The sequence below is a fragment of the Silurus aristotelis genome (assembly GCF_946808225.1).
Source record: "Silurus aristotelis genome assembly, chromosome: 2".
Taxonomy (NCBI): domain Eukaryota; kingdom Metazoa; phylum Chordata; class Actinopteri; order Siluriformes; family Siluridae; genus Silurus; species Silurus aristotelis.
In genome coordinates this window covers 29137177-29162760 of record NC_139575.1, presented here as the reverse complement: position 1 = coordinate 29162760, position 25584 = coordinate 29137177, and the positions used below count along the sequence as shown (strand labels likewise).

The window sequence follows — 25584 nt, the reverse complement described above, 5'->3', positions numbered from 1 at the left end:
TTATTTGAACAAATAGGCATCCTAAATTTGATTAATGAACAAGTAGACACACTATTTGAGCAAGCATGTTAGCCTAATTTTTTTATTTTTATATTTTATAATGCTGTTTGGAGGAAAAAACTAAATTTCTTGTGATCAAGATTTGAATATGTTCTTGTTGAATATGCAAAGAATCATTTGTTTGATTTTTGGTTGTTTATTAAAAAAATCATGATCTACTTCTGATATCTTTTTAATGTTATTAGTAAGTTTACCTTCCTGATTCAATAATGGTTAGTCATATGGTTAATTAATAACAGCAATTATAAAATAAATTGAAAAAATACAAATGGTGTTAATAATACTCACTTTTAATAAGTAATTTATTTTCTAATATTATGAATAGATTTTACCTAATTTCAATTGCCATGTTATAGCTGATTTATTCAGGTACTCTCTTTGAACAGTATAGGGTGAAATTTACCCAAACAGACTGAATGCAAATTGTTACCTCACATTTTTTGGGTAGATTCTATAGGTAATTTTTTGCAGTGTAGAAGGATGGAGAGGTTTAGGAGAGATGGCAGGAGTTTTTAACCAGATTGTTCAAGATTTTGGAAGGTAAGAGGATGCCTGAGGAATGGAGAAGGAGTGTGCTGGTACTGATCTTTAAGAATAAGGGAGATGTGCAGACTGGGGAATAAAGTGGATCAGCCACACCAAGTTATGGGACAGAGTAGTGGAAGCCATGCTGAGAGAAGAGGTGACCATCTGTAAGCAACAGTATGGTTTTATGCAGAGGAAGAGCACCACAGATGCATTATTTGCTTTGAGAATGTTGATGGAGAAGTATAGAGAAGGTCAGGAGGAGTTGCATTGTGTGTTTGTGGATTAAAAGAAAGCTTACGACAAGGTGCTGAGAGAGGAGTCATAGTATTGTATAAGGATGTCAGGTGTGTCAGAGAGGTGCAGTACATGTATGAGGACAGTGTGACAGCAGTGATGTGTGCAGTAGGAATGACAGACTAGTTCAAGGTGGAGGTTGGACTGCATAAAGGATCAGCTCTGAGCCCTTTTCTGTTTGCAGTGGTGATGGACAGGTTGACAGACGAGGTCAGACAGGAGTCTCCATGGACTATGATGTTTGCGGCTGATATTGTGATTTGTGGTAAGAGTAGGGAGCAGGGAGAGAAGAGCCTGGAGGGGTGGAGAGAAGGGAAATAAAATTCAGTAGGAGTAAGACAGAGTACATGTGTGTGAATGAGAGGGAGGGTAGTGGAGTGGTGCAGTTGCAGGGAGAAAAGGTGGAGAAGGTGGAGGAGTTCAGGTACCTGGGGTCAACAGTGATGGAGTAATGGAGTGTGTGTTAGAGAAGTGAAGAAAAGAATGCAGGCAGGGTTGAAGTGAGTGGAGAAGAGTGACAGGAGTGATTTGTGATAGAAGAGTTTCTGCAAAAGTGAAAGGGAAAGTTTATAGGACTGTGGTGAGACCTGCGATGTTGTATGGTTTAGAGACAGTGGCATTGAGTAAAAGACAGGAGGTGGAGCTGGAGGTAGCAGAGCTGAAGATGCTGAGATTTTCGTTGGGAGTGACGAGGTTGTAGAGGTAGATGTTGAGGACAGGGAGGTATGGAGATGGATGATCCGCTGTGGCGACCCCTAACGGGAGAAGCCGAAAGAAGAAGATTCCTTCATTTGTTTACAATATCTGCTTTATTTTGCTTGGGGATGCTGTTATTGCGGAGTCGATCTCCAGCACCATTCACACAAATTCACCAATATAATAGTGAAATAATATGCATATGTAATAATAGTGTAAGAAATCAACCAAGATCAAATTGTGCATAACTGAGACAAGTGTGTTTAAGGCAACTTTACTCTACCAATTAACAAATGGAATGCAGCCATAACACCAGCAATTCAATTCAAAGGCATTTGCAATAGTCACTGATGTTATATGGTCAATAACTTGTGGACATGTTTTAGAAAGATCTAGTCAGAACATTTAGTCCCTGCTTTGGTTTGCTTGAGGATGGCTACCACACTTTACCTTCACCAACCACTGAAAGGAGCAAATTTAACCATGTAAAACCTGAAGACACAGGTGGATTACACCAGGAAGCAGCAACATAGAGACCAGACATTGCAGGATGGTGACATTTAATATTCCAAAGGCTATATCCAGCATACAACCATCATCCTTTTGAGAGTAAAGTAAAGCTGGACAAATTTTCTTTTAAATAAGAGCGCTTACAACAATGTTTAGGTAAATTATGTGCGTCAAATCGACATCCAAACGATTGCCAGGACAAAGTTTCCTAGAAAATCACCACACAGCTTTCACAAGCTAAATGCATTTTGGCCCCATTCCTAACCACACACCTATCCAGACAATGTAAGAGACCAAACATGGATCATCAAACTAGACTTTCTTTAAGTACTGCTCCATGGTCTAGTTCTAATGCTTATTGTAAGCACAGTCAGAGGTGGAGAGGAGTCAGCATGTGCATTCTGTCCAGTCTGCCACCATAAAAAGCAGGCTCTTTGTAGCTCTTGTGTGAGATCAGAATGGATGGGCTAGACTTCGCTACCCACAGGCATCAATAATTCCTGTCATTGGTTTATAGTTTGTCTTTTCCTGGACTACTTTGGCAGTTTCTAACCACTGCATACAAGTGTGGTTCTATAGGTTAGAACCGGTCAGTTGAAAATGTCTTAACAATTCAGCAGGCAGTACCAACGCAGAAGAACCAATATCAGTAGATAGAACAGAAATAACAGTAGATCTTCCAACTAATATTTTAAGACATCAAAAGAATAATTGACCAGTGAGCTATAAGAATGGTTTTGCAAACCTTTCAGTTATTGATAAGAGTGTCTTTCGATACCTTGAATTCATCTAAGACAGGGATCACCAACCTTTTTGAAACTGAGAGCTACTTCTTGGGTACTGATTAATGTGAAGAGCTACCAGTTTGATACACACAGTTTTCAATTTGATCTGAAATAACACATTTGCTCAATTTACCTTTTATTATATGTTATTATTAATAATTAATGATATTCATCTATGTGATGACACTCATCATGTTAATGATTTCTCATTATCATCAACAATGATTTAACAAAGTAGGTAGCTATTTTTAGAAAAGGCCCGCAAGCTACTCATGTGGTCCTTGCGGGCACCATGTTGGTGACCCCTGATCTAAGACAAAGGCTCTGATCCAGCAAAAAAGCGTTTCTTAAACCTGTTAAAGATTCTGCAAATCCCCAGCTCAGTAGCTGCAAACTACAGTACCAACTTTGTTTGCGTTTGAATATTCCACATTCTCAACAACTGAGTTGAGAGACGGACTCAACAAGATCAAACTGTGCCTTATGGTGAATAGAAACTATGGAAAGGTTAAAGCTACAAGCTCTACAAAAAAAATGTATTCAACACCCACAGAGCAAATAAAATGCAATGCAATGCTTCTTGTAATGAAGTTTGGCATTGCTATCTTACTATATGCAGGGTTAGTTGTGATAATGAGTGCTTAATCATGAGTGCAGAGTTAGCAATGTTTAAAAGGAAAAAAGGCTCATGAGTAACATGCACTACACAACCCCACACATTCTATACCAAATGGCAGTGATAACACACTAAGCAATTAGACTTGAATGATAGCAAACTATTCCCAGCTTTAGAGGACAAGACACCTGGAGCTCGGACCATAATCAAAAGCAGGTAAGTGGACAGCTCTGTGCCATCCATGCGCACAGACTCTAAGGGAAAACTGACTAATGAATGAGAGTGGCATTTGAATCAAATACTAAAATGATATTGTAAAATAAATACAAAATCTCTTCTGCTGTTTTTCTTGTATTCACAAGTATGCATTCTACTGGCCTTACAGAGCCCGAAATTCCTCATTGCCGTTGTCTTAAGTGTAATTATTTTTGCATTGTGAGTGATATTAGAACATTATTTGGCTCATAGTTATTTGGGGAAAAAACAGACATGCCTCCATTATCACATTGTACTTGTGGCTAAAATAATAGAAGCCAAACAAAATGACACTGGGCAAATTAAATCATCTGTTCATTATTCTCTGCCTATTATGCTTTTAAAAACACATTGCTCCATGTGCAAAGCTGTGTGGACCAAATGTTTATGCAAGGAACCATCCTAATCAATCATTAGATATGCTTGTGTGACTTGTCTGCACCTTGTTAGAAACAAAGTCAGCAATTACGCTGTTAATTATGCTGAAATGATGAACAGTAAGTGCAATCAGTGCTCCTTATAATACACCCATAATTACACTTTTACCACTACAGGTTCCTGCACATGCTATGGTCAGGAGTGTGCATAATGTACGCACGTCCTCAAACACAAGAGCAAATTAATAACATTCTGCTCATTAAAACATGCATGTGAACGGTTAAGGGTAGCTGTATTTTTTAAGCTCATGCATATGCTCGGAAATGGCGCCATGCCTTTAATGAACATCAGTGACATTTGCTATAGTTATTCCCACCTGCGCTGAGTAAGTACGTACATTTTCATTATGTAATGTTTCAATTCTTTACTTAGCAAGAATGATGTCAAACTGAAAGATGTTTTAAATGCTACCGCACAGCGCAAATCTCAATCTATTAGCTTTATTTCTAGATAAAAAAGAATTACATGTGTCAATTTTGCTTATTTTGCTAATAAAATTTACATCGGCCAACAAATGAAGACACCACTAATTTAAAAATAGTTCCTATTAAATAATAATAATAATAGTGTGTGTGTATATATATATATATATATATATAAAATATTTTTTATTAGTGGTTCAAATGTTGCAACACATCCAAAAGCATGCCAAACTGAACTTATAGAAATTATGCATGAAAATAACCTGGGCAAAATATTGTATTAATATGACGTTTACTAGAGTACTGGTGACATTTATTTCCTACATAAAACAGCACAGCTCAGAGTATTTCTGGCAGTAACATGAACAATAGGATTATATAAAAGCACTCTTTTAAATATGTTAATGTTTTTATAGTACCATCTTATAGACAGGGACCGGTACTGTCAATTCACAATCTAAAAATGAAACAGATTTACAAGAAACAGTGTTGTTTATGTGGTGACATTCACTCAAAAAAAAAAAAAAAAAAACTTTGTTTATAAAATAATACAGTCTGGCCTATGATGCCTTATGAATTGTTAGATATATGCAGCACTTCAAAAAAAAAAAGGAAAATCAACCACAGAGAAAGAAATAGAAAAAAAAAGGACAGAAAGATATAAAAGGTTAAACTGACCTGCTTGTCCTTCTTTTGTATTTTCATTTTTTTCTAGTACTTTGAATCTGCATCTACTGAAATAGGAATATAAAACAACAATTAAAGATATTTCACAGTAGACAGATTCACTGTCGTAGGATCATACAGAGGTTCATTAAAGAGAGTAAAACCCGAGGAAAAACACAAGAAATATATAAATTCACAGATTCCTAAATAAATTGTGTGAATAGAAAAGCGAATAATTAAAATAAACACAATAAAGGTGCACAAAATGTTGTTGCCCTCAAGTGTTTATTTCGGATTATAGTTCTGCATTTATTTATTTTCTTAGTGTAGCATGCTAATGAGGATGTAAATTAGATTAGGTGAGATTCAACTTTGTGACTGTACAGAGTACAAGTACAGAGCCAATGAAATGCAGTGAATAAAACATTGCATCCTCATAATGGTGCTGCATTTGACTTTCCCTCCTGCCCTTTCCTTCCTGTTCTGAAAAGTGCAATCAAGTTTTATTTATTAATCGGGCTGATCAGCACCAGAAATCACAAGTTATTTGTGAGAAGAAAATCAGCAGATTATGTACTTCTAAATTCAACAGTGTCTTTGCAGGTGTTTGTCAATTATAATTTGCCCATCTCTTTCACTGTTAAGTCACGTTTGCAGCCCTTTTACAATGACCAGCCAATGGCAGCAGAAATTCTGCATACTGAGAATTGACATCCTCTCGTGTCCTAAGGAAAAATAAACACAGAAGTACATTCAGAAACAACTAAAACAACTTTCAGTTTAGCTTTTCCTTTAACAGTCCTATGAAGCAAGGGCTATAAAGGAGGCCATAGTACATTCTCATCGGTCAAAAACCGTGGAGGTCAATGGAGTTTTGAGCTTGCTTCGGGAACAGCCTGACTAAACTGTAGTAATCGAACACATGATGGTAATAGCAGAATGAATTCAGATGTCTACAAATACTTTCTCTCTGCCAACTTTCAGTAAAATATATTTTACTATATACCAAGAAAATTACAAAAAAACACAACAAAGTATGTATTGGGAACAATGTAAAATGTTTTAGACTGGCTAAGTCTATCACTAGACCTTAACCCAAATAAACATGCATTTCACCTCCTGAAGAGAAGACTAAATGTAGAACTCCCTGACTATCCAATCTCAAAAAAGTATCCATGAATGTGTTGATGTCAGTGTGGCCCCAGATTAATGCAGCTATTGCAAGCAAGGGGTATGCAATTAAATGTTATTTACATTAATGTTCATTAAAAACTCTGTTACTATACCAAAAGATAGTTATCAAGGTGTTTAAATTAACTAAATGTGAATATCAGAAAACAAAAGCAAAAATTCTGTCAACTCAGATTCATCTATTGATCTCAACCCCAAGTGTCTGGAGTATACAGCAAAAAAAAATAAAAAAAAATAAAAACTGTTCTTGGCCTAATACATGAATGCATTAGCATGTGACTACATTTGTGTCATACTATAAATGGAATAACCGGGATTAGAACGTCACAAAACATCACACAAATTGAAGTGAATTATTTATATACAATAATTCACTTTTATATTATAGAAACTATATTTAGATCAAATCAAATTTCAAAAGGTTAATGAATAAACAAAACATTTTCAACTTGTTGGCTTTATAAAATAACCTATTAAATAATCCATGTAAGCAATATTTCTATTAATTTATTTATGGTAAACATTAGAATCCATGGTTAGATCAAAGGTTGTTTATTTGTCACATACATAATACATGTGATGTAATGTTTTTTTTTTTTTTTTAACATAGTTAGTTGTCCCAAAGTGCAGACAAAAAGAGAACAAATGCACACATAAAAAAAAAAAAAAAAAAGAAATAATAATACTTGTCCCCAACTTATGATGGAGATGCATTCCGATGACCCCATTCTAACTTAAAAATATTTGAAGTCGAGCCATGGTCTAGCCTACCCAGGAGTCTTGAAGAATAGTTATCAGTATAGTGTAGAATGTGATTTGTCAATCATTTAACTGAGCCATAAAGGTTGCACAAGTCAGTGCTGTGGAAGAGCAGATGGTGGTAGATTTTGCTAAAAGGTTGGAAATAGCAATGCTGAACACGTATTAAAAAAAAAAAAGGAGGAGGAGCACAGGGTGACGTATAAGAGTGGAGGAAGGTGCACACAAGTGGACTATGTTCTATGTGGAAAATGCAACCTAAAGTAGATTGGAGACTGTAAGGTGTTGGCAGGGGACAGTGTAGCTATACAGCATCAGATGGTGGTCTGTAGAATGGCTTTGGAGGTAAAGAAGAAGAGGAGAAGCGAGAGAATAGGTACTACAAAAAGAATAAGATGGTGGAAACTGAAAAGAGGAAGATGTGCTGGATGATTGGGCAACTACTGCAGAAGTGATAAGGAGACTGCTAGAAAGGTACTTGGTGTGACAACTGGAAATAGAAAGGAAGACAAAGATGTGGTGGTGGAATGAGGAAGTGCAGGACAGCATAAGAAGAAAGAAAACCCAAAACAAAATTGGGTTCGACAGAGATGCGTTAGTAGGAAGGAGTACAAGGAGATGCGGCAGCAGGGGAAGGTGATATGTAAATATAAGAAGCTGTATGAGAAGTTGAACACTAAGGAGAAAAGGATTTATACCGATTGGCCAGGCAGAGGGACAGAGCTGGTAAGGATGTGCTGCAAGTTAGTGCAATAAATGATGTCGAGGGAGTGTGTTAAGAAAATGGAGGGTGTATTTGGAAGGTTGGATGGTGTGGAAATGGTAAAGCAGGACGTGGATAGGATTAGTAAGGAGCACGTGAGAGCAGCAATTAAGAGGAGGAAGAGTGGAAAGTCGGTTGGACCAGATGACATACCGGAAGAAGCATTAAAATGTTTAGGAGAGATAGCAGTGGCGTTTTTAACCAGGTTGTTCAACAAGATTTTGTAAGGTGAGAGGATGCCTGAGGAATGGAGAAGGAGTGTGCTGGTACTGATCTTTAAGCATAAGGGAGATGTGCAGACCTGCAGTAACTACAGGGGAATAAAGTGGATCAGTCACACCATGAAGTTATGGGAAAGAGTAGTGGAAGCTAGGCTGAGAGAAGAGGTGACCATCTGTGAGCAACAGTATGGTTTCATGCTGAGGAAGAGCACCACAGACACATAATTTGCTTAGAGAATGTTTATTGAGAAGTATAGAGAAGGTCAGAAGGAGATGCATTGTGTGTTTGTGGATTTAGAGAAAGCTTACGACAGGGTGCCGAGAGAGTAGTTTTGTATGAGGAAGTCAGGTGTGTCAGCAGTATGTGAGGGTGGTGTAGGAGGACATGTAGGAGGACAGTGTGAAAGCAGTGAAGTTTGCAGTAGGAACGACAGACTGGTTCAAGGTGGGGGTGGGATTAAGGATCGGCTCTGAGCCCTTTCCTGATTCCAGTAGTGATGGACAGGTTGACGGACGAGATCAGACAGGAGTCTCCATGAACTATGATGTTTGTGAATATTGTTATTTGTGGTGAGAGTAGGGAGCAGGTGGAGAAGAGCCTGGAGAGCTGGAGGTAAATGCTGGAAAGAAGGAAAGTGAAAGTCAGTAGGAGTAAGACAGAGAACATGTGTGTGAATATGAGGGAGGGCAGTGGAGTGGTGCGGTTGCAGGGAGAAGAGGTGGAGAAGGTGGAGGAGTTCAGGTACCTGGTGTCAACAGTGCAAAGTAATAGAGAGTGTGTTAGAAAAGTGAAGAAAAGAGTGGCAGGAGTGATTTGTGATAGAAGGGTATCTGCAAGAGTGAAAGGAAAAGTTTATAGGACTGTGGTGAGACCTGCTATGTTGTATGGTTTAGAGTGGCATTGACTAAAAGACAGGAGGTTGAGCTGGAGGTAGCAGAGCTGAAGATGTTGAGCTTTTCATTGGGACTGACGACAATGGACAGAATTAGAAACGTGTTTATTAGAGGGACTGTGCACAGGCTAGATTATTATGGTTTGGACATGTGCAGAGAAGGGGCATGGAGTATACTGGTAGAAGAAAAAGAAAGTGGGAAAGAGGAAGGCCAAGGAGGAGGTTGAGGTTGATGAGCCGATGTGGTGATCCCTAATGGGAGCAGCCTAAAAAAGAAGAAGACGACGACGACGATGACCGTACATAAATGTACACATATATACTGTGAGGTACAGCAGCGGCCACATAGACAAGCGCCAGTGTGGGCGCTTGGTCATGCGAGTTAAGGCTGACGCTTGTCTGCTGCGCAAAATGTACAAAATGTTTACAAATTTGTCAAATCGCAATCGTCAACGTAACATTGCAAAATTATAAGTCAAACCTAAGTCTATCCCTGTTGGTCCTCAGAATCTGACGAATTCTGATGAAATCATAGAGAAGAGGTAATGTCTAGGCGGGTAAATATTTTGATAATTCTCCTGACCCGAATCGTTGGTCTTCTCCGCCATCCTCACTACTTCATACAGGGCTTTTCTGTCCTGGATGTGGTAACTCCAAACCAGGCAATGATGTTCTGTGAGAACAGACTCCATAGAGGCCCCAAGGAATATGAAGCGGCTCACCCTCACAGCTGCTAACATCTGAGGAGAAGGTGTGGTTTCACATCCTGACCACTTGGTTTCAACTTCTTAGATACTCCAGAATTCAATGACCAAGATTGTGGATTTCAGCCCCAAGGTTTTTTTTGCTTTTTACAAAGAAATAAGCAGACCAAAGTGTTGAAAATGGTTCCAAAATCCTCAATGTCTATACATGGTTCCTTTTGTTTTTTGTAGATGGGAGGGTGTAGTTGATAATCTATTAACCTGTGCAACTGTAGTCTGTTTAGTCAGCTGGAAATTTAGATACTGAGAAACTCTGATTAGTTTTTCCCCAAACATCACTGTAGATATAAGTGCAACAGGACAGCAGTCATTACTAGAGACAGGGTGCTGGGGACAGAAATGATGGAGGATTCAAATCCTGTGGCATGACTAGTGATTAGTCATCTGAGCGCTGTACCTCCTATGTCACATGATCTTCCCTTTGTAGCCGCTGTTTAAATTTTGGGAGTAAAATGTCACCATATTCCAACTTAAACAGTGCCGGTGTTTTTACTGCCTTGTAAAAGTCTTGTGTCCCCCCCCCCATGTACTGCTGATAAATTCTGCATTTTTTTTTTCAAGCTTAGCCTTAAGATACTGATAATCACAAATGCAGCATCCAGATTCAATGATGGTAGTTGTCCAATGTCCTGTATAGTGCAGATACAGCAGTGTCTATGTTGGCCTGAGGGGAATATATAATCATTCTCAATGATGGCAGAAATAGCTTCTCAATAAAAAAGATGCAATTTTTCGGCAGGGTATTCCAGGTCCAACGTGCATAATTCCATGAGACAATAGTTTCTCTGTGTACTGCACCATTTGTTGTTGATCACTATACATGCAAGTTTCACCCAAATTTTCCCAGAGTTTCCTGTTCCTTGGGCAGAATAGTTGGTGCTCAATGCAACGTATAATGAGAGCAAAGCTCACTTATCTTAGTGGTGTAAAATCAATACCACATCATGCATGATTGACTAAGTTTTTTCACCATTCAAGTTTACTTTTACCATGAATGCTTAAAAGCGGGGTCATTACATCTTGAGTTGTCCAGTCAAAGATGCTTGATAAATGTAAATTTGCATACAATGAGTGATTACAGCTTTATTGCTACTGCAATACATACCATACTCAAATCTTTGAAGCATCTGCATGAATGAGAGCCAATGTAGACTAACCCTCACACAGTGTGTTCATGAAAAGCAATGTTTTACTTTCGCCGATTTTTAAAAAGAATTTGTTGTTTGTTTGTTTGTAAAGCATTAAAAGTAAAGTGCATAATTTTTTAATCTTGGACTTTTGTAAATGCACATAAAGACAAAGTAAAAAACCATACCACACAACTTTATCAAAACTGAACAGGACAAATTTAAAGACTACACTGACACTCATTTAAAACTCTTTAAGTTCAGGCTTATTTCTATTCCCTATGTTTTTTGGTAAGTCATTTTTTATAAGATCAGCACAAATGCACATATGAACATGATTGCTTCAGAGCAGAACATTTTCACACACACACACACACAAATCATTCATATACCTTTGGTGTAACTACCTTTGGCTTTCTATTCTTACACTTGCCAAAATCATGGATTTTATAGGTTCAGAGTCATGTGTATAATTAACTAAGCATACCAAGCAGGTATAAAAAAAACATTACTTTTATATGTAGGTTGAAACAGTCATTAACTGTAACAGAATTATTTGTGTACAAGGCTTAAAACTGGGTGAGGAACATCCAAACTCTGCTACTAAGATGAGGTTGTGGAAAACAGTTGTCACAGGACCTACACCATGTCACATGTCCTACACCATGGCAAGACTGAGCACAGCAACAGGACACAAGGTGCAACAATACTGCATCAACAATGTCTCTCTAGCAAATATTACATAGCAGACTGGTGTTTTAAGATGTTCTGTTCTAACTATTTTGAAGAAGCAATCAAAAAGGGAGCGTTAAGGATTATAGATGCAGTGGTCACGCTTACATCCCATCGCCATCAGAAGTTGTCCAGCAGTGCAAAGAACTGTCAGAAGCCGGCAGGACCCAGGTACACCCAGCTACTGTCTGAGAAGTATGGCCAGAAGTGGTATTCATGGAAGAATGGCAGCAGGAGCTCTGGACTGGAACTAAAATATTTGTCTGTAGCAAGTTGTTTGCTGAAGGGCTGGAGAGCAGTACAGTAATTAATGTCTGCAGGCAACAGTGATGTATGATGGAAATTCCTTGCAAGTTTGGGGCTGCCTTTCTGCATATGGAGATGGAAATATGGTCAGGATTAATGGTGTCCTCAAACAGGCAGATACTAATCCATCATGCAATACCATCAGGGAGGCAACTGTTCGGCCCCAAATTTATTCTGGAGCAGGACATGGACCCCAATCATACATCCAATGTCATTAAGAACCATCTTCATTGCAGAGAACAAAAAGTCCTGGAAGTAATAGAAGCAATAGTTTTTGCCCCCACAGAGCCCTAATCTCGAAGTTATCAAGTCTGTCTGAGATTACATGAAGAAGACAGAAGAACTACCTGCAAAGTTTCAAAACTGTGTGCAAGTGTACATAAAAGTACTGATGCTGTTTTGCAGGCAAAAGGTGGCCACACCAAATATAGATTGTATTTGTATTTCACTTATGTTCATTTGCTTTCCATTTTGTTGATAAAAAATAACACACCGCTTATTTTTGAAATCATTCTTACTTTACAAAATTTTTCCAAGCAGACTAAAACTTTTGCACAGTACTGTATACACACCCACACACATATCGGTGGCGAGCCATTAGGACCAGCAAGACCTTCTCTGCTGACAATCAGAAGTTCAGTTTATGAGTTGGTGACTTTGAGGCCATCTAGCAGGCGTACAATAACATCCACATTTTTAAATACTTTTTCTTTTTTTCACCCATTCTCTTTCTTTTATGGTCAGAGAGCACACTAGCCAGGTCTCGCAAACCGCATCTTTAGCAAACTGCACAAGCTCAAATATATTCGATATATTGTGCATCTAATATGTTTTTCAAAATAATTGATTTGCTTGCATTTACACTTGACATTTTTAAGATAAACTGTTTGTGAAAAGCTGGACATCGTGACAAAAGGTCAGCCAAAAAAGTAAAAAAAAAGTTATGCTTTTCATGAACCATTTTTGTGTTTCCTTTACCTGGCAAATCTGCACAAAAACACACAATTTGCCTTCTGATAAAGATAATTTATTGGGGCAGAACAGCTGGGGCTGCAATGAAAGGACACTTGTTGAATTGTTTTTATTGGGGTTCTTACTTTAGTAATTGCATTCATTCTTGATGCATGAAATACCAGCCTGTGATGCAACGCTCCGTTATACTGCGTTTCTGTATAATATTGATGGTTTCTATAGCCATGGCATCAAAATAATTGTATTAAGAGGTGGATTCAGGTAGGACATCACTGAAGGCCAAGGTGTGAAATGCACAGCCCACCAATATGAATTTTTTGCTGCACCTTTATCACATATTTTATCGCACATATCTTGCAAGCAGCAAAATCATAAGTCCCACAATACTGAAGAACTTAACTATAGATGTAGATATACACTCTAATTTAGTCCGTATAAAAGTTTGGTCATTTTAATTGATGAAACTGATTAACTGAATTCACAGTCAAGCACCTACAGTATATTACTGGTATGTACCTTATATTTCAGGTGCTTCTAGTATAAACAGAACCATTTCCTACACTCACATGCACACAACAAGCAAAATGAATTTGGCAAATGAATTTGTGAGGATATATTTGGTCTATTTTGAAATAGTCAGGTCAAGATTGAGTAACATAGGGCTTGAAATGCAGAAGGACATAGCTGCATAAAAAAGGTCTATAAAAAAGGCTGATTGAAGGGTATGTAACAAACCATACACAATCCCTCAATGACAGTTAAAACAGAGTCTGACAGGAGAAGCAACAGCTACTGCAAAACAGGAAGAGCTATGAACATAAAGAGATGAGAGCAGTTAGACAGGAACTCTGAAGAAGGATGGGCTAATGGTTGGCATTAATAAAGGAAGGGTATTAGGGGGGGGGGGTCAGAAAGGCTAGAATTAAGAGGAAGACACCTGCATTCCCTTCAGAGAGAGCAGCGAGAAAGTCTATTGGAAAGGCCTAGGAGTTTTGAGCGACATAAATCACTTGCAGAAAAAAAAAAAGGCACAAAGCTTGAATTGAACATGGATGAGTAAAGGTCGGGATGCATAGAACGAGGGTGTGAAGGATAAAGTGGATACAGTTTGATTATAAGGCTGCTAATAAAAAGAGGCACTAATTCTACAGTGGGATGGAGAGAAGAACTTTTAAAAAGACCAAAAAAGATTTCCAATCGTACAGAGAGAGCATGGCTGCCCTTGCCGGATGTGTAGAACTGGAAAGTTTTATTTTGCAGCTGTTTACTGCAAAATAAAATTACACTGGGGACAAGGAGATCAAACTAGCACAAACCTCTAGAACTGTTAGCATGAAGTCATGACATGCAAAAATGTCATTAGTGGAAACAGTAATGAAACACTATAGGAATTTAACAAAAAAAGTTGCTGTTCTACATTTTTTTTTTTTAATGGTCCTGGATGGTGCAATTTATACCGTGTTCTAAACATTTTAAGAAACACAGTAGCTGTCACTAACGGTTGAAAATGGTCACTGGTACACTGTAGTTTTTTAAACAAACCACTAATAAACTGGGATATTCTTAATTGTACCAAAAACCACAAGACTGAAACTGTCCAACAAAGCAGGCATGAAAAATCCTATTCCATATTTAATTGCAAAGTATTTATATCCTGAAGTCAACAATAATGAACTCCCAATATTTAGCCATGTTTGTTTCATGTTATGTCACACAAGAAGGATTTGCCTTCTGTGCTTACCATGGCACTCTAATAAACTCTAATAAATGTTTATGTTACAAAAGATGGACTGTTGTCATAAAACATGAAAATCTTTTTAGAAAAATAAATAAATAAAATGTATCAAGCTGTGGGCTTCGCCATCTGTCAATTTGGAGCTTACTTTTAAAAACCAACAAAAAAAACCACAACTAAACTAATCAATAAAAGTTTGCGCTTTCCATCAATCTGCACCACATCTTAATTTTGCAATAAGAGGTGATGGAACTTCACTAGTAAAATTAGCAGTGATAGCAGTTGTAACTGTGCTATAAGGTAGTAAATGTACTTCTGTGTGCACCATTATCAATGTAATCCTTTCATAAATCTTTTGATTACAGTAGAAACTGAAGTGTGCCTTTTTAAAGTTAACCACTAAAGTTAACCCTCAGGGAAAGTAAAGCTGCAATTCATCCGTTTTCATGCAGATAATGGAATGGAAGGGTTAATTCATTTCAAATTAGTTTTACCTTTGAAGTTTTCCATTAACAACTTGTGTGGATCCCTATTAAATATACTGTAACTTATATTAACTGATATTTACTTTAATTGTTTAATATTTCACATTAATGAACTTAAAACAATATTTAAATGATGCCTTTGCATACTGTCAAGGTAAATAAACAGAAATAATGAACAAAAATGTAAATACTGGGAAAAAAAACTCTACTAAAATGACATGAGAGAAAAGGGCAGGTTTTACATGAACATTAATGAGTTCAATATACATCTATAGAAGACTTCATTAGAAACAACTTTGCACCTACTTTTAATACTTAACTGTCTAATCAGCTCAATGTTTAGCAGCAGTGCAATGCAAAAAATCATGCAGATTTGGACCAGCAGCTTCATCATATTCACATCATCCATCAAAATAGGGTCAGAACCCTAACCCTTGCATAAATGCTGTTAACAGATTAACTGGTTTGAGTGTTTCTATACCTAATTTCCTGGGATTTTCAATCACAGCAGCCTCTAAATTTTACACTAAGCAGCAGATCTGTAGATTGAAACACCTTTTTGATAAGAGACACTGCGGTACTTTAGATAACCACTCTTCACAATTGTGGTGAACAGAAAAGCATCAAACCTTTAGGCAAATGGGATTTAATGAGAGAATATTAAATTGGGTTTAATTCCGTCAGCCAAAAACAGAAAGCAAAAACTACAGCATTGTTCCGAGCTAGACTAGGTGGCACAATGGTGATTGGAATCAGTTGTCCATTTACAAAATTTGCAATATTGCTTGTCTGCTAGTCTCTAAATACACACAAACTGCATTTGCGTCTGTTCCTGACATATTACATCGTCTTTTCCATGAATGCAACATGCTCCCACAAACTGGAGGGAGAACAGCAACAACGCTTGCCGATTTTTAAACCATCGCCATCGACTAGCGCACAAATGCCCCGGCGTTAGCAATGCAAAACAAATATGCATGTAATTCCTCACCACGTAAAGGTTTATAAATACAATGCTCTTTTGCCAACAATAACAGCACACATTTCCTTGACCTACTGACAAGCCCTTAAAATGTGTCATTGCTGTACAGTTTCAAGAAGGAGAACAGAAACTCCTGTGGAAGGAACAACCAGGCCCTTAAACCTACCTTTAATCAGGAACTGAGCTGCAAGATCTTTACAACTCGCAAAGTTCCAGCTGCACATCCAAACCCATGTAACGGGGCGATGTCATGTTATGCAAGATGATAGACACAATGGCATGGCAAATCCAACCACTTTGCTAGAGAGTGCCCCCTCCGTGCCAAGCCAGCTAGCAATTACAGTTCAGCAGAGAACAAGACAAACAAATGCCCACCCCAATTATCTCAGAAACTATATAAAATGTGATGAATTGCATTTTCTTTAACAAGTGGATAGCCAAGTGCTTATACATTGTTTACCATGGCAAGAAGGTAAGCCAGAAGAGCCAGTGTAATGCTTTGCACGATGTTCTGTTGGAAATTCATTGGTCCATGAATTCATGGAAATGTTACCGTGACACATATCATTTACCCAAACACTGTTGCAGCAACCCCTTCATTTTAATGATGTTCCCGAATTGCAATGAACTCTTTCAAAACGTGCTTGCAGCTTTTGCCTTTCCAAGTTTAAGTGTGTATGTGTCTGTGTGTGTTTCAAGCTCTGCCAAGTTATATCTTACTCTGTCTCTCCCTCTTCAGAGTTACAGGAGTCACTGAAAACAAAAAATAAATAAGAAAACTGGTGTTAAAAAGACTCAGCAAGAATGATCACCTGCAGTTTCCACCCTGCTTCTCCAAACCCAGGGTTAGCGATTAACCACACCACAGACATCTCACATGCCCAGCCATACTGGCAAAAACTGGTCAGTAAAAGTTTTAGGAAGCTGACAAAGTTGTTGTTGACCTCCAAATTCCCCATTAATGTACAATCAGGCACCTGTGGCATGTGCGGGACAAAGAAGTTCAATCTATGGAGGCTCCATCTTGCAACCTAGAGAAAGGATTTGTGCCTCTTGGTACCACAGAACACGTTCGGGACCATGTGGAGTCAGAACGGTTTTGATGGCACATGAGGGACGTACACAGTGTTAGGCAGATGGTCTTATTATTACAGATTATCAGTGTATAATCTGGTGTGAATTCAAAAGGGGGGGCGAGGGACCACAATGAGTATTGCATAATGGTGAATGGGCTCTTTTGGGTCCACTCGCTCTTCCACTGTCTACATTAACAATGTTCTGAGAGTCATGCTGGGGTTTCATTGCGTACATTGATTATATTCTAATCTACTCCCACCCCATTAAGAAACTTGCTTGATGTCCATCAGGTCAATGAACACCTCTTTTAGAATCAGTTATTCATCAGAGGAGAGAATATGAATTTCACAAACACTAAAATTTCCTTCCTGAAGTATATTATCAGACCAGATGGGGCAAAGGGCCTGGCCTGAAACATAGAAGATTAGGATGCACTAAATCAACCTAAAATTGCATTCACCACTTCCATCCTGATCTTCATGGCCCTTCGTCGTCAAGGTAGATGTCTCTGAGAAGTCATCGCTGACTGAGCAGAACTATGAGAAATAGAATGAAAATGCCCAGAATTGATTGAGACACACAGTTTTTCAGGTCACTCCCATCTAGAGTGTGATTAGTTACTGATTAGAACGAAGTGAACAGGTGTGGAAAAGCAACCATTAATGTTTGGAACAAGTGGCCCAAATCAATAAAGAGAATGCAGACTGTCATCACGAGTCTCACCACTAGGGACTTTAGAAATCTCCAAAATTGCGAAACAAGCCCTCCGTTTTGTTCAACAGAACACATCATGGCCTACAGACATAATAGACATAATAACTCATGAGCACATTCACAAGTCACTAGATTTTTGATCACACTCACCAGTTTGTAATCATATGCAAACCCTCACAAAGTATTGCAAAAATACTTGCTGTTCTAATTCCAAATGTTTCCTGCTCCTGATTTGTTCATGCTAGCAAACCAAGACATAAAGGTAAATGCTTACCAGGACAGAGTTGTATACTTTTAAGTGGGAGTGCTGGTGCTATCAATCACAAGAAAATATTCAAAATAAATTGCCTATACAAAAATTCCATATTTTGGACATATTTATTTGTAATAAAAAAATGTAACACAAATATGCCAAAAACAAAGCATCTTATTTGCATATAAAATTTGATAATAAGCCAAATACAAATGCAACAGCCATATAAACAATTGTGTCTGTTTTTTTTCCAATATCAAAACGTGGTTGTATTCTTATATCTGAGTCCCAATAGTGCCACTGGTCAATTAAGAAAACTCAGTTCATGTTATAGATTTTAATTTATTTATAAGTTTGAGTTTAGACTAGCTTCAAAATAATTTCTGTAGAAATAGTAGTTGACCTCAATTAAGTCAATTAATTAAGCTCAGAATTTTACATTGGTGCATACAGAAAATATGCGGAAATTGCACATTCTAAAATACATTTATATAGTTTTAATTTCTCATATTTAATTTTTTGAAATCAGGTGATGTTTAATTGCATTATACTAATGGCAAGTATTTAAGTTATTTTATCTACATAAATCAACAAGTGGCACTATCAGTAAGCCGAACATACCGAGTTGGACGTGTCTCACTGCTATGATAAGCTAATGCTATGGTGTGCTCCCAGCATGAAAATACCTTTGAATCAGATTATTTAGTTATTTATTATTAAGTGCATGAACATGAAGCCTGCTCGTTTTATGGAAGACAAATGGTTAATTAGTAATCAAAATAAATTCAGTCTGGCAAAAATCTTTGTATGTAAAAATAGCTAATGACTCATAAATGTCTTCATCATAGTGTGAGCCTTTCACTTGAGTGACAATTCTTCTTTCATGTCAGCTATTTGGCATTTATTTCAAATCCTTCTTAGCAACACAGTATGCTAAGCTCATCAAGTCTATTTAAATTATTTATCTGTTAGAGAACATGTTTTTTCATCTTACTTATTTGCCAGTTTACAGCAGTTATGACTTGTTACTTGTAGGACTGAGACGATTCTTCAAACAACTCGAGTAATTCGAATACAAAAAGAAACGTCTTTGAGGCAAATTAGCATTGTGTTTCCACACGGACCATTATTGTTGATGCACCACCCGCTAAACCCTGCAGCGCTCTGGACAGGGATCACAGAAGAAAGAAGGAAAAAAAAAAAAAAAAGGTTGCCTAATTCCGACCTTTTTTCCTTGCAATTCCAACTTTTTTCAGCCAATGGCGGCATCACCCCCTGTGTAGTGCATGGTATTAAACTAAGCCTCCGATCCCTGGAGAGAACTTTGTCTAACAATCAGCCCTGGAGGAAATGGAACAAGACAGATGAAGCAGAGAAGCCTCATTCATACACCAACAGCTTCAAACTTCAGGCCGACAACATGGATACCGGTGGATCTGGTATCTGGATCATATCTGGTGGATGTACCAGAAATGTTGGTCGAACCAATTTCTCTGAAAGAACATTTTAGTTTATAATCTTATATCTTATAATAATCTTATTTACACACTAATTTAATTAGCATAGGGATTTTTTTTTTATGTAGCCACAGAGCACTAACACTGGATAAGGGTATCTGCTGGATGCAGTAAACTAAATAAATAAAGTAGATAATAAATAAATGTCATTTTGTGCAATTTTTGTAAAAGAAATTAATAAATAATAATAATAATAATAATAATTCATACTATGACACTGTAAACGACATGTAAATCCAGTTTCTGCTAACAGTTACATCAATATTTAGAAGTGATATATTTTAAAGGATCAAAAATCTACATTCCCCCCCCCCCCCATCATGTGTAGCAGGAACCTGAATAAAGGCAAATTTGAATGATATTTGTACTAGTGGAATTTGAAAGGCAAACTATTTGAAAGAAAATTATTCGTTCTTACATTGAAAACATTTTGCCGTGTCAAAACAGACACACTGGTAAAGCCTTCTGGGTAATACACGTTCTTTTGGGTACTAAGAGTGCACCATAAAATCCTTCTAAAAATAGCTATAATGAATCTTGTTCCCTGACATTTTGTTTTTTTTGGAGATTGTAAATGAATTAGAAATACATTTCAATGTCTAGGACAGACACTATGTGTAATAAATACTTGAAGTGCAAGCCGAAGTTGTAAAACTTCTTCAATAACTTCTGATCGGTCTTAAATATCTATCATTTTAACACTAACCAGAAATGAACACCCTAAAAAAAGAAAATGGCCAAATAATAAAAAAAAATTAAACAATACTTTGTCATTTGTATATTTTGTTTTATTAAAGCCTTGTCTAACTATATTACAAATACAATGTGTGCTTACACGAGGGAAACAATAAAATATCCTTTATTAACAGTGTACATCCTCAGAAGCATTCCTGCTCCTGACAGGTGCCAAAAGAGGAACCTGCAACTGAGGTGCACTGCGCGCGTGCTGAATAAATAAGAATGAATAGTAGGTAACTACAATGTCATTACATGTACTTTTCTTTTTTTTTTTTACCCCAAGTCACCAATTTACCTGCTTGAGTACTTTTACAACAGGGCTTCAGATGCATCGGTGTTGACCGAATTAAAAAAAACCGCTTGTACGACCAGCAGCAACGCCGCGTGTCACATGCATTAGCAATGTTAGCCTATGCTGCTAAATCTAATATCACTGCGACGGCACCGTTTAATGTCCATGTATATATCTATCTATCGCGGTCGTTCCACGTGTGAAGCGCCACTGAGAACTCCACTATCCCCTGGCTTTGAGCAGGACCTCGCCTACCTGAGCTTCAAGCCGCCGGTTCGGAGCACCATAACGCTTTTCCGCCCCCGCGTTTATTTCCAAGGACGCAAAAAAATCGCCATGACAGTTTAGTAAAATGCATCATATATTAGAGGGGTGGGAGTCGAGGAGGGGGGAAACAAACTCCCTACCATTTCTTAAACGTTATTAAAGCACAAGACCTCAGCACTTCATTCATGGGGATGCAGGAGTTAGAGCCGGCCCGAGGAACGCTCTATTGCTGCAATACTCATTTTTATGGCACAAATTCAGGGAGGGTGGGAATTTCAAAAGACCTACTTACCTAAAATGGCTACTGCATCACCCAAAACACAAACAGCTATTATTTGGTGAAGTTTAGCGCTGGCCGCCTGAGCCAACAGCCTAACTTAGTTTGGGCCCGTATTATTGCGTTGCCTATTGGTTGTAGCTTAGCGCAGCCTGGCGAGCGCGTCCTCCTATTGGACGCCGAGCTGTCACGTAAATGCGCCGCCGCGCTATGGTTTGTATGAGAGCAAAATATTGTGAGAGACCATTGTGCACTGTTAGCTACTTGTGTGGATGCTGAGCGTTGGATTTCTCTTCTCGTTACCTTCGCAGATGTCAAGAAGCAAGCGAAAACGCGTCCGTGCCGCTAGCTGCTGTTCGCGCTGCTTTTGGATCCAGCTGCTTATTTTCGAGCGTGTCCCGTTTGAATCCGAAGGCTAAAGCTAATCCTCCGGTTTTATGTTTCTTGTCCCTCGCGATCCACCAATCGTGTTGCTTTTTACTTCATCATTACGGCGGCTGAGGGGAAAAAAATCTAACATTCCACGTCTTTGCTCGTGTTTCGTAGCCCGGATGTGAGCAGTGGAGGATTTAGCGCAAACATGTCAGGGTCTCAGGATTTCTGCAGGCTTTGGAGTTGGGTTTTAGTTTTCAGTCAGAATTTATATCTTTTATACTTACTCCCCAGAAATTGTTATATGAAAAGAACACGGGGCTCATAATTGGTTATATGGCTTATATGGTTATAAGATTTCAGTTAATTTCAAGTATGTATTATTAATTTAATGTTTATAATAAACACTATCTATCTATCTATCTATCTATCTATCTATCTATCTATCTATCTATCTATCTATCTATCTATCAAACCTTTGGAGACACCTTTCCCCTTTAGTTGTTTCCCCTTTATTTTTTATTATTTTCAACATTGTACATCAATAATAAAAACATCCAAACTACGAAATACCACGTATGGAATTATGTAGTGAACAAAGTGATGAACAGCCCACACTGTTTTATATTTTAGATTGTCCAAAGTAACTACATTTATCTTTGATGACAGCTTGGCAAATTTAAGGCATTCTCTCATTAGATTCACAAGGTAGTCACCTGGAATAGTTTTCAGTTTAACGTCAGTTTAACGTTTAACGTAATGTAAAGAGTTAATTTGTGATATTCCTTGCCTTCTTTAATGTGCTTTAGAGTTGTCTTGTGGAAGTGCAGAGGAAGTGTGGGTACAGAGTCAATTGCCCTATTAGTTCTATGACATCTACTGTACAAATGTATAAAATGGCATCATTACTTTAAGAAATGAAAATCAGTCAAACCAAAAAATAACTCTTGAGGATCGTCTCAGGAAGTGAAGAGCAACCGCTACCTTTTTTGTAGATGATAAGTTTTTTAGAACTACTATTCTTTGTGGTATTTCCACTGTCCTTTGATCTGATGAGTCTAAATTTGAGATTTTTGGTTCTAACCACCAAGTCTTTTTTAGATGTAAATGAACGATTACTGAATGTATGGTTCTCACTGTTACACATGAAGGAGAAGGTGTGAAGAAGAAAGAGAATGATGGAGTGCAGCCTCAGATGACCTGGCCTCCACAATCATGTGAACTAAATCCTGCTGAGATGGTTTGGGATAAATTGGACCGGCGGATGAAAGAAAAGTAGCAAAAAAGCATCTCATGCGGCTGACTGAAAGAATACAGGAGTGTGCACAGCTGTCATCAAGGCAAATGGTGGCTACTTTGAAGATTTAAAAATATAAAACGTATTCCATATTCTGGAATACATGTTTCTGAATATGGCCATTCCGAGTTTTTTAGCTCGCAATTCAGAGTTGCTGTTTTTTTTCACAGTTCTGACTTTTTTTTAACCAATCAGGCATCTCCCCGTGTGTGGTCCCAGAAGGCTTTACACAATGAAGATGAAAGACTTCAATCACTAGAATCACATGATATCAAACTATATACAGGTATAAACTGGTGGAAAGTGCTCCCAGACTCAGAGGAGTGGGAAGGAAGGTGCGGAAGGTTGGTGGTGAAGGACAGAGGGAATGAGAGAAAGGGAGAGAAGCTGCCTGTCATCAGGTACACCGCCATCTGAACTTCCCTGGAGAGGTGTGGTGGACAATTAAGTGCCCGTTCCGCTGCCAGTCCCATCTCACCACATAGCACACAGGTGGTGGCTGCAGCGGCTGCAGCACTCCTCCTTGGCCTGGTCCTGCTTCCTCTGTAGCCAAGTCTCCCTGGCATCATATCTCTCTTCCTGCACAGGGTTTCGGACCACTGTAGCAAATCTCACTGGTTCTTCACTGGAAGAAAGAGGGGCGATTGTTTACTAAGCAGAGGGTTCTTTATTTACTTTCATTTTCGCCCTGCGCTTTCCTTTTCAGTACTCACACTGGGACTCACCCACACTCTCGTTGTTCTGGACACCTGTCCTCAGCATCCACCCATCTCACTCGTGGATCGGCACACCTTTCCTTGGCACCTGCCCGAGCTCCTTCGTGGACTTTTATTCCCATTATTCTCAATGTCTGTCTAAGCACACTCGAGGACCAGCACGCCTTTCTCTTGGCATATATATATATATATAGATATATATAGATAGATAGATAGATAGATAGATAGATAGATAGATAGATAGATAGATAGATAGATAGATAGATAGATAGATAGATAGATAGATAGATAGATAGATAGATAGATAGATAGATAGATATGTAATGGTAACAATACAAAACTCAAGGTTCGGTATGTTCCTCGGTTTTAAAATCACGGTTCAATATTACCTGCCTGCCTACTTCAATCAAAAATGCAGGCTATTTGTTCGTTCCTTGAGCTTTTATTTTAAAGCCACAGTTATGTGTGTCAGTCTTTCAATATGTGTTCGGGACTCAGACCCAATAGTGTTTAAGTTTAGGTTAAGAACCTATTTGTTTAATCAAGGATTTTGTCAACATTTTTATGTAAAGAAGAATGTATGGAGGATCTATGGTTACACTATGGCTAAACTGCAATGTTTGGTTGCTCCCCCCATTGTCACAGGTTCACTCAGTTTTGTTGACATGATGTGGTTGGCCACTTTAAGTTTTAGCTTATGCTGCCATGGCTAGTCTTGCTGCAGTCCCTGCTTGCACTCTGATCACAGTGTGTATTGTCCTTAACCATCTTGCAACAATAAGTGTACCTAATAATTTGTGGGTCTTTTCACTCTATTACTCTCTGCCAATGCCTCTTGGGATACCGGTGGTCCTGTGCCCTTCTGCTCTCCAGATCTAGTTAGTCCATCCTTATGCCCTGATGTAGTTCTTATCAAATAGACACCCCTTGCTGCTGATAAATATGGTTCAAAACGGACAACCAGAATAAAATACTTGAGATTGCCATGGCTGGTAACACTTTGATCTTGGAACTTATAAATAATAGAAATACAATGAATGAATATCTGGTGTCATTCAGATGAGGACGAGTTCCCTTTGTATTCTTCAAAGGGTCTTCTGTGCCACCATCACCTCTGGCAAGCTAATTTTGGCAAATGTAATTAATTTTAATTTTCTTAATCTTTTAATTTATCTAAAGTTTCTTTGAAATAATGTCCATTGTTAAAGGTGTTATACAAATAAATTAAACACAAAATATTTGCTAAATCTGACTTGCAGTAGTAGTACTAATAGTATCAGTAGTAGTGAGGATTTCTAGAAAAGCCCCTTAAAATTTCATGGCGCTAACTCAAATAGCAAGTCATTGACAATAATCAATTTTAAAGATTAGCCGATAATGAACATAAGTTGATGCACCAGCATGATTGAACTTAGAGTTGGACTTTTTTAGAATTATTGACATTAGACATGACCAGACATCAACTATGGCATATAATCTCCTCTGGCATATGATGTTTGTGAAAAAAAAAAGGCCTATTCTGGAAAAAGGTCTGCTGAAATGTCTTCATTAAGTTCCATAAAATCTCCATAGTACATAAAGTAAATACAATTTCAGCAAACCCAAGGGCATCTTTGTAGCTTATATATAAAATTGGAATGGACAGGGTTAGTTGTTTCTAAAGTTTTTTTGTTTGCAAAAAAAAGCAATGAGGAAAAAAATGCTTAGAGTTCATAGAAAAAAAAAAAAAAAAAAAAAATTATATATATATATATATATATACATACACAGTGTTGTGCTCGTTACTAAATAGTAACTAGTTACAGTTACTTCATTCAAAAAGTAACTCCGTTACTTTGTTGATTACTTACACCAAAAAGTAATG

At 37.9% G+C, this 25584-nt stretch overlaps 1 protein-coding gene across 10 annotated transcripts in view; it reads right to left on the bottom strand.

Annotated features, from left to right (window-relative positions):
- The window catches only part of chd6 (chromodomain helicase DNA binding protein 6), a 77763-nt gene extending 55984 nt beyond the window's left edge, over positions 1-21779 (bottom strand). For 5 of the 10 annotated variants that reach the window (XM_083531261.1, XM_083531270.1, XM_083531269.1 and 2 more), the window contains exons 1-2: positions 21351-21445; positions 5283-5335 (exon numbers count right to left, since the gene is read on the bottom strand). In XM_083531261.1, coding sequence (XP_083387387.1) covers positions 5283-5309 — 27 coding nt within the window. In that variant the 5' untranslated portion in view covers positions 5310-5335; positions 21351-21445. Of the gene's footprint in view, positions 1-5282; positions 5339-21046; positions 21148-21350; positions 21446-21638 lie in introns of those variants that run through there. The other 5 variants (XM_083531265.1, XM_083531268.1, XM_083531264.1 and 2 more) reach the window with 4 other exon arrangements.
- Between the last annotated feature and the right edge of the window lie 3805 nt (positions 21780-25584).